Source organism: Phaseolus vulgaris, chromosome 9 (assembly GCF_000499845.2).
Source record: "Phaseolus vulgaris cultivar G19833 chromosome 9, P. vulgaris v2.0, whole genome shotgun sequence".
NCBI lineage: Eukaryota > Viridiplantae > Streptophyta > Magnoliopsida > Fabales > Fabaceae > Phaseolus > Phaseolus vulgaris.
In genome coordinates, this window is record NC_023751.2 from 2911647 (window position 1) to 2921872 (window position 10226).

Here is a 10226-nt window from a genome sequence, read left to right on the forward strand (position 1 = left end):
CAAACTTTAGCAAACTAATTTGAATTATTACTGTCAAGGTTAGAAACTAATGTTGCATGTTTTTTTTCACATAAAAATACCTTCAGCAATGTTTAGCACCAATTCTGGATTCTAGCGTTGGAGATGAATGAGGTAGAAAAATGCTTTCCAGTACCAAAGACAACCATTGTTGCAGGGAGCAAGAGTTAAAAAGAAAAATTTAAGCACGAGAAAAAAATTCATACGAGAATCAGGCGAAGAAATTCTAATGAAATAGGGTTGCTTAAAAAAATGTGAACAATTGAACCTACAGAAAAATTATTGAAAAAACAACAACTTATGAAGGATTACTCAGATGGAAATATCCTAAGGATCAAATAATTGATGGTGTCAATTTCAAGATATCTTTCACTCTTTTCTATATCAATATTAGATTTGAATCTATCAATTAATTAATGGAGATATATAATGATACAAGAAATTAAGTTATACTAAAGAGCAACATTAATTGTCCGTCAATTAAGTTGTGAGATAATTTGCAACTGTATTGGGACATAGATTTGAAACACTTGTATTAAAAGTTGTCCCTCAACCTTATTCATTCATAAGTTACACTGTAGGATAAGGACACAATTACATACTCAAGACAGAGCCAAAAGAAAGAAATTAAAAAAGAAAACTGAAATTTACAGTTTGAAAGGTACCTTTGTGTCATCTGGAACCATTAATGGTCTATCTCTTACTTATTAATCGTATCTGTTAGTGAAGCTTGTGTTCTAGAAAATCCCACTCCACTTACTGGATTAATCGTCTCCAAGCTCATCTATCTGCATCAACGGCTCATTTTCTGTGCAGAAAAAAAAAAACAAAGCTAAGCATTCATCAATATGAGCTTTAAAACTGGTCGCCTTGCATCTTCATGTAAAATAAAAATCCAAGAATCAAATTCATATAATAAGGATTAGTTAGAAGATATTGGTACCCCACAGTTCTGTTAACCTCACTCCAGGATCTGATTGAAACCAGTAGTCATCTTCCATCTGCAAATAAACACAATGACATGACATGTTTTTCCAGTTTTTGGTAATTTACCACTCAGCTTCAAGTTATACATACTTCAAAATCGGTGGGAGTTATTTCTTGAATTCCAGATGATTGTGATCCCTGAAAATTGAAACTCTCAGAAGTATTTTTTTTATCATCTTGGCTTTCTAATAATCCCACACCCCTCTTTCTGTAGTGCTCACTATTCCATGATGGATCCGTTACTTTCACCCGTTTGACACTATCATCCTCATACTTGCAGTCATCCTTGCTTCAAGGATTAAAAAGATCGGCAGTTATTAGAAGATTCAATACAAAGGAAAAATGACCTTTAAACAAACAAAGAGCAAAGATTTAACAAAAGCAAACACAGAGAGATCATAGTAATAAAGAAACTTTTGGCTGCAATGTTACAGTAGAGTAGTACCTCAAGAGGTACAAATATATTGGTCCAGTGGCGCTTCTAACAATCATTTTGTACTGTCTTTGCCGGAAAACTAATTCCTGCTCATTTGAGTGAGGAGTCAATTAAAATCTTATCATACACCAAGCATGTTTAAACACCCATGTTAGTCGAAAGTAGATACCACCTCATCAGGATCAGGGACCTCGATGAAACTAGCTTTTGGAGCCTTGATTGCAATAATTTCCTGATTCTGAGAAAATAGTAGATAATAGGTAAGTGGCCATAATGGTAAATAGATACATCTTCATAAAATTTAAGCGTTTAGAAAAAAAATGACCTGGAAGCATGGAAGACTAAGAATCTCTTCCTTGGTCAAAAAAAGGTACCTAATGATCAAGCAAGCTTTACTATCAGGTAAAGAAACCTATAAATTGCAACTCAAATACAAGACAAGTTGTCTTCAGAAGTTCATACTTTTGAGAGCTTTCACTTTCCTCTAGGTTTCTTAGAAGCTCCTGTTTTTTCCTGAGAAATCAAAATGATAATTGTTTTAAAAAAAATAGATCAACTATATGGAACTTCACACGATATCAGTTGCAAGCAGACCTTATACAATCATCAAGTTCGCATTCCCTGGCATATAGAGTTTCAACTTCGGCCTGCATTGAATCAGATTGTCAGAGTTGGACCAAATCACTAACACACTGCAGTATTGGCAGGTGGAGCTAAAATCCTAAGAGCACATGCATTTTAAACTAAAATTGGTGATCAATTACATTAGTCCAAGGCACGACCAGAAGCTTGCTATAATATCTGCATAGGCATACTTAGTTCAGGATAGAAGTAGCGAGACCAATACATTCGTTCCATAGTATGAAGTTTACACCTGATCTATAAGTAAATAGTACCATAAAAGATGGAATCATGTTACATTTAGATTTTGATTTGTCCAAGAAACTTATTAAAAGGCATCACATCATATACTGATTTGTGAGAGACACTAAAGCTATTCAGAAACACGTCAAGCAGAAGCTTAAGTTTCTACAGAATCCTTTTAAAATGCACTTAAGTGGCCCAAAAAAATTCTTTTCGCTTCTAGAACAATGCCTTGCGCAGATTAAGTAGAAAGTTACTGCCAGCAACTAGAATTTTATTTTGAACAATTTCTTCATCCTCTGCTGCCTTAACTGTACAATTACGAACAAATATTTTGGACATGGGTACCATATATTCCAAGGGAATTTGGAAAATTCTATCTTTTTCCTACTAAACATTAAAATCAAAGATTCCTTGGAGGCATGGAGCAGTGACTAATCGGATGGCTAGGAATGTGATTCCAAGAAGACATTCAGGATTCCTGTAACCCATGGCTTCAAAAGAAGCAAAATAGGTTTTCATTTTTCACTTATATGGTCGTATGTAAAATCTGACAAAAAAAATGGTCGTGTGTAAAAAATTAAGTGATGTTTACATTCAAACCAACCATGCAGGCAGTCTAAAAGCAGGAATTAAGAAATACATATGAACTGAGTCAATAGAAAAGATCCAAAACCTTTAGACTGTTAATTTGGTCTTCCAGTTCTCGTGGCCCAAGTCCATCACATCCCCTGCTCGTAAGGCACAACGTGTATCATATATACGAGAAATATAATAAAAAGACCAAAGAGTAATAAAGAAAATAACAATATTTACTTCCACTGTATATGATTCTTTGAAGTTTTCTCTATCAATCCTACTCCTTCAAGAACATTTGTAATGTCATAAATTCTCCTTTTCTGAACCTGTCAAAATTAATTTTGGATATATTATAAAACCAGAAATGAAAAAGACAGGAAGCAGAAGTGCATTATACTAATAGCACAAATAGGAAAATTTAAATGAAAAGGACTGGAAGAGAAGCCCAAAATAAACCTGACAAAAGGAGCCATCAGTGAACAAAACCATGAAAGACATTTTCTATACCTCCAAGATCTCAGCGGTTTTATTAAGATCCAGGGTGCCATCCTTAGCATCTTGGATCAAGCTCACAAATTTCTTTGTTAACAGTCCTGCACAAGGCATATGATAATAGTGCATTATAAAGAGAGCACGTTGACTAAGAAAATTGAGTTAAAAAGGCATCTGATAAGGAATACTTGAGCATAGACATACCTAAGGAACTGTCATAACGACAGTTGTTAACCGCAGTTGAATTAGGGGAATCTGATAAGGAAAATCCACCCAACATAAACTCCAGCAAAATAATAATTATAATAAAAAACAACGGGAGATATTGATATATGTAAATTAAGGAAGAGTTTAACAGAATCATAGTCTAAAAGAGTGTTACCGGAACCAGGTCCGTGAGTCCCAGATTTTGTGTTTCTTGAAAGTTTTGATTTACCATTTTGCTTTCCTCTTACGGAAGGCTCGATTTGAACCGGAGGGGGAAGATTAACTGTTTTGCTCATGTCAGGAGCTACTTCGAGATTACTTGTGTGAGACTTGAAATTATTGCTTTCATATCTTTGACTCAACTGCATAGGTAGTTGAACGCGAACATTAAAGCCTTACAGAAACTACAATCTGGCGGAAGCTTATTCAGCATAGTATATTTCTAATATTTAAACGTTAAACAAATATAAGGGTCACATGAGCGGAAAATAAAATTCAAATATAAGCTTACAAAGAGCCAATCTTTTTTTATCATTGATAAATATATTTTTGTACTAGTTGAATCCGCATGAAGATCAACAAAAGGTGAAAAAGTGATTACAAGGGTATTGGTAGCAAAAAGGTAGATCAAGAAACATAAAAAAGGAAACTTGCATTGGCTGTCATCTCTAGTAATTCAAAAACAATTTATCAAACTGTATCCCGATGAAGAAAACATGTGAGTAGGTGAATGATAGATGTTGTTAAGATCAGAAACAAGTGCAGGTGAAATGAATGCATTGTGTGGAAAACAAAACAGCGTTTATAATTTACATGATGAGATTGTGTTAGTTGGAATCAGGGACATGATCTATCCATGGGATCATGGGCAGAGAAGGAAAAGAGAAAAGGAATTGAAAAGAGAACTCACGGGGAAATTGGGAAAAAGAGAATGGGGAAGGGGAGAAAAGTGAGAAGGGGAGTGCAATAGGTGGAATTTGAATTGAGATGGATGAGGAGGGGGGTGGGGTTGATGATGATCCTCGCCGGAAGTCGACATCAATGGAGAAGAGAAGAGAAGGGAAGAAAGGGTTTGGGAAACAGAGAGAGCGGGTAACAGTAACAGTGACACTGTTATATAGCAACTGGAAAGGGAAATGGAAAATGGGGGTGAAAGTGAGATTATGAATTTTGGAAGAAACAAAAGAGAAGAGATGTGTTGTTGAGTGAAGAGTGAGTGATGAGATATTGTGATGAGATGAGATTGAGTGGCCGCCAACACCAACGCAAAAAAAGCGGTCAGTTGAGTTCGAATGCACACGCCACCCCGCCTTTTGTTTTCCTTTCTCTCCCCTTCTCCCCTATTTGGGCCTCCCTCTCTCTCTGCCCTACTTTCCCTTCTTGGGCCTCTCTGTCTCAGCCCTACTTTTTCTTCTTGGGCCTCTCTCTCTGCACTACTTTTCCTTGACAATTTCTTCCTTCACCTCTACATTTTTCTTCCTGCACCCCTACATTCTTTAAAAATACCGAAATTATCCTTTACACTTTTAGATGTTTCCGAAATAGTGGTTTCGTAAGCAAAGAGTAATCATTCCAAAACACCTTTTTTGGAACATATTTTTTTTTAATTTTCAGATTGATAAATCCAGAATTCATAAAACATCTTCTGGAAAATATGTTTAGGAAAAAACAATCTGAAAGTCATTTTTTAAAGGGGACAAAACAGTCTTCTCTGAAAATGATGGGGTGCAAGAAGAAATTTGTAGAGCTGCAGGAAGAAGTTGCCCTTTTCCTTCTAGGGCCTCTCTCTCTCTATTCAATTCCAGACTACTTTTGTACGGCTGCTTCTTCCTGTACCTCCATACCTTCTTGTGCCACCCCCATATATTTTTTATATTCCAAAAATACCCTTTATTAATATTTCGGATTACATAATCCGGAAGTTTTTTTCTAGATCCAAAATTAGCTTCTGGATTATGTAATCCGGAAGCCTTTTGTGATTAGCTTCCAGATTACATAATCTGGAAGTCTTTTCTATACATAAAATTAGCTTCCAGATTATGTAATCCGGGAGCCTTTTTTTCAGAGGAGTGATTAGCTTCCGGATTACATAATCCATAAGTCTTTTCTAAATATGAGATTGACTTCCGGATTATGTAATCCGGAATATATCCGGATTACATAATCCATAGGCTTATTTCAAATGCAAAAAAGAGTTCTGGATTTTATAAATCTTAAGAACACTTCCGGATTCAAAAACAGCTTCCGGATTATGTATGGAGGTGGCACAAAAAAGGAGAAAATGGTATTTTTACATTTAGTATGGGGTGGTAGAAGAAGGTATGGAGGTGTAGGAAGAAAGAGTCCTTTTGTACCTCCATCACTTTTTCGGCAACACCATATTAAAACCGATTTTACCATTATACCTTTCAGTAAAAAATATTAAAAAATTAAAATATAACATAATTTTCATTTTAACCTAATTCTATCTTTTCATTCACTGTATTCCTTCATTCCACGGCGTCCAAAGCTCTGACTCCCTTCCTAAGTTAAAATAATTGTCTTTATTTTATGTAAATATAAAAATGGACATTCGCATAAGTAATAAAAGGAAATATAATATAATATAATAATGATACTGGAGATTTTTAACTTAGGAAAACCTTCTCAACTTGAGAAGTAAAAACCCACAAGATAAAAAAAATTACTATAAAAGTAGGATTACGACATTTGTTTCTCTTACTCTATGAAGATAACACTTAATTTCTTCTACAAAGATGAAATACAATGTCTCTCTAGTCTCTTACTATGGTGGATATCAAATCTTTCGTTTACTTTATATGTTGTTCTTCTCTTCCTCACAAGTTCCATTTATATAGAGAATAAGATAAATGTTTGTTCACAAAGAGATATTGAATAATTAATGTTTGTCACATTTTTTAAATACCTTGAAAAAATTATCTTGAACTTTCTAGGTTGAATTTCATTATATTCAAGAGAAGTATAATTCCAAGACTTTGAAATATTCATCATTGAATTCAATGAATCAATTAACAAGATTTATTGGTCATAGTCTCTCATTAAGGAGAGATTCTCAACACGGGTGTTAATTTATCGTAGTCAAATTGATATTTTTGTCTCATTTTGTACTTAAAACTAATAAAATAATAGTCATAAACAACAAATGGTGTAACTTATGAAGTTGGGTAATATCGATTAGGAGGGGATTTGTCCAAGGAGGGATAAGTTGCCATTAACATGTGTACTAAAAGTTGTAGTATGACATAAACATGGACAATTAGTAAAATGTAAAGAATGGATTTGTGAAATATGTTATGAAGTTTCCACCTAAATCTTTTTTGACTTAATGTAGCCTAAAATGTATGTCTATCGGTTACAAGGCAGAAACATGAGAAGAAAGTTTTAAACAATACAATACCTGTGGGGAGTCCTTGGACTTGAAAACGAGCATATTAAAAATAGTTACAACAATGAAGTAAGAACAGTGGGATACAAATAAAAGCTGTGAGGAGTAGTTTTCATGATTTCTATTAAAAGCTTAAAAATTCACATTCACCCCACCATGTCTATTCGGAGGTGCAAGAACTACCATATGTGCAAAACATTGAATCATTTAATGACACAATTGTTAAATGTCTAAAAAAATCAACATGTAAGTTAAATACTATTTTAAAAATTATTGGTATAAATTTTTAAATTGACATCTAATGTTAATTATCACAATTTTAAATATTAACTACTTTAGATTTTAAACTATTCTTTTCTAAAATTGGTTACTAATTTATAAAAAAGTTTTTTTCTTTTTTTATTGTACCGATCAGGTCATCGGGTGTGATGACGTGGACAAGAGAAATGTGTCGTCGTTTATGGAAGTGGCGTTCTGCGGTGTACATAGTCGCCGTTTATGGAAATGGCGTTCTACGGCATACATAATCGGTTGTCGCCGCTTTGTGTGTCACCGACGTGTTAGATAATGGAAGATCGGGTGGTCTGACATCGCCCAAGAGAGGCATCGCCAAGCAAAGACATCGCCCAAGAGAGGCATCGCCCAAAGAGGGGCGTCACCAAGTTAAGACGTCGCAAGGAGGCTTCGGGCCTCGACAGTCCAGAACAGTAGCAAGGAGAAGAGAAAGGTGGCTTTAAGGCCATAAGTTCTAGCACCAGTAGGGGATATCCTGACTCGTGAAGTATCCACGCCACTGTTGGGAGACCCTGGTACAGATACGACCCATGAGAGGGCCATGACCAGGGGAGAACCACGTGCATGGTACGAGAGAGAGGTAGATACACCCCCAGGGCAAGTGACTAGTGATTGGGACGCATGAGTTGGCACCCAAAAAGTCAACCCGCCAAAAGCACTTCGAAGGAAGGAGGGCCCACACAATGGATTAACCCTAAGTTGGGTTGCGGCGCTATGGGACCCTCTGCGCAGAATAACGATCAAGTCAGAAGGGCATGTGGCAATGCACACGTGCTCATTAAAGGTTTCAGTGAAAGTTTGTCAAGGTACGCGTTAATTTAGTTTATGTATCAAATGTTTCAAGGCACATTTTTATACGCCTTCAATGCGCTTCAACGCGCTTTAAATGCAGAAGCTATATAAAAAGGGGCCTTAGGTCGTTTGAAAAGGGGACCGAGTTTTGACCGAATTCTCGCAGTTTTACACAGAGCACAAACCCTAGTTGTTTTTGCTGCGCACCCATTGTGGGCACAAGGCAATTAGGGCAACACAGTTTTAGTCACTCAGTTATTTCTGACCACCTTCAGAGCATTCGTTTACGGTGTTCCGATACGGAGGTGCGTCACCTTTGATGTTTCTCGCTAGCTGACTTGATCGTCGGAGTGCAAACGGCCGCGAGGGCGCCCCTTTGTTCACTTCTTTTCAGGTACTCACAGACGGAGCAAAACGAAGGTGCCCTAGTTCGCGAGGACAAACCACGCGCAAAGACGATCCCGGTCAACCGGCGAGAACATTTATTATATAAAAACTAAAAAATAATAAAGGTGTGTTAAAAAAGTATCATAAAAAAATTGTTTTCAATAATAAAAAAATATTTTTACATAAAAAACCACAAGCAAATGTTGTAAATTGAGACATCAAAACAAAATAAATGGCTCACTATATGAGAGAACAACTACAGTCCCTGCCTAACAAAAAAATACCTTTAAACATAACAAAAAAAATACCTTTAAACATGAGAATGTTATTTCGTAACACATTGTTTAAATAAAATAACAAGGAAGAAGGAGGAAATCACACATCAACACAATTTAGATTTGGGCTTCTTGCAAATTAAAAAAGTTGAAGATTACTTTATTTTCACCTATTTTTCATTCCAAATCTGAATCACTTTTTTTTTGTCTACAATTCATTTCAATTCTTGTTCGATAACTTTGTTGCACTTTAGGTTTCATATCATTTTTTGCAATTTAGGTTTCATATCATTTACTTTTCTTGCAATTTACATTTTCAATCATTTACTTTTTTCGCAATTTAAGATTTTGTCATTTATATTTGTATGATTTTTTTTGTGATATTTTCGTTGTTTTCTTTCTTTCTCATTATCTCTTTATATAACCATTAGACGATCTACTCAGTGATTACTTACTAGATGGTTTAATAATTGTGCGGAAAACCTTTATGTGTAATTTATTTTACCTTTTTGCACAACAATCATTAGACAGTCTAACAAGCGATTGCACACTATACAATTTAATAGTTATAATTAATTGTTTCTATTTCATTTATAAAATTTGTAGTTTGCGTTACATTTTACTTTCATGTCTTTACTATTTTATCGTTTACTATAGGATCTACTAGATTATTGCCTATACACAATTTAATTTTCAATTTGTTTTACATTTTCATTTTAATTCCAATTCCTCCATCCCCTTTAAGTTGTAAAATAAGGGGAAAACTTTATTTTTATATTTTGAAAACTTGATGCAAATTATGGTTTATCATTCATCCAAGAAATCAAATTGCCTCGAATGAAATGACAACCACCACTTGTAGTTTCCCTTTCCAGATTGTCTCCTGCATAATCAACATCCCTTCAAAGGCTAGGTTTCTCTCCTTTTGTAACAAAAACTAATATTAGTAGTACCTTTCAAATATTAGAAAATTATTTTAACCGCGGTTAAATGATATTCCCTTATTTAATTTGATATTTTTACCATTTCCATTAATATTTATCCCATATTTTCATCCAATATTTAATTTATTTATTGAAACATTTTTACTTCTATTAAAAATAAATAATAAAGATGTACCTTTTTTAATCAATTTTCAATTTAATCAATTTTCAGACCTTTTTTAAAAATTACACTGCTCCAAATTCAATTTCTACCAAAATAAAATAAAATTTGCAGCAACTTTTCTTAATTAAAAAAATAAACACAGAGAACATTCCAAACAAAAAAATATCTGCATCTCAATTAAATAAAAAAATACAATCTGAAGCCCATCTTATATATTCTGTAACCCAATAAAAAAACAGAACCCTAATTTCCTAAATTACACCACCTAACAATGAACCCTAGTTTGATACCACCCATCTCTAACCTTATATGATGAACGGCACCTCCGACACCACCGTCGACCTGCAACCCGCGACCACCGCACGAACGGCCACCATCCCGC

General features: G+C 34.8%; 1 protein-coding gene across 4 annotated transcripts; it reads right to left on the minus strand.

The window, feature by feature from the left end:
• Positions 1-526: 526 nt before the first annotated feature.
• LOC137822628 (transcription factor E2FC) lies at positions 527-4868 on the minus strand. 4 transcript variants are annotated; one of them, XR_011082951.1, is made up of 14 exons: positions 4494-4774; positions 3759-3945; positions 3581-3631; positions 3392-3477; positions 3122-3210; positions 2982-3036; positions 2036-2088; positions 1904-1954; positions 1767-1815; positions 1614-1679; positions 1451-1527; positions 1096-1290; positions 962-1019; positions 527-826 (listed from the first exon to the last, which is right to left on the minus strand). XR_011082951.1 is itself a non-coding variant. In XM_068627548.1 (14 exons), exons 1-14 carry the CDS (start codon positions 4620-4622, stop codon positions 783-785), a joined length of 1194 nt encoding a protein of 397 aa, XP_068483649.1. In that variant the 5' UTR covers positions 4623-4868; the 3' UTR covers positions 527-782. The 4 variants fall into 4 exon arrangements, 3 of the variants coding, with proteins under 3 accessions (XP_068483649.1, XP_068483648.1, XP_068483647.1); XM_068627548.1 differs by having other exon boundaries at positions 1096-1294; positions 4494-4868; XM_068627547.1 differs by having other exon boundaries at positions 1096-1294; positions 4095-4867.
• Between the last annotated feature and the right edge of the window lie 5358 nt (positions 4869-10226).

Coding starts and splice junctions, on each gene's coding strand:
- LOC137822628 (XM_068627548.1), bottom strand. CDS start 4,622: ATGTCGACTTCCGGCGAGGATCATCATCAACCCCACCCCCCTCCTCAT. Junction 1,816..1,903: donor GAAAGTGAAAGCTCTCAAAA/GTATGAACTTCT, acceptor CTTGATCATTAG/GTACCTTTTTTTGACCAAGG. Junction 1,020..1,095: donor TAACTCCCACCGATTTTGAA/GTATGTATAACT, acceptor GTTTATTTGCAG/ATGGAAGATGACTACTGGTT.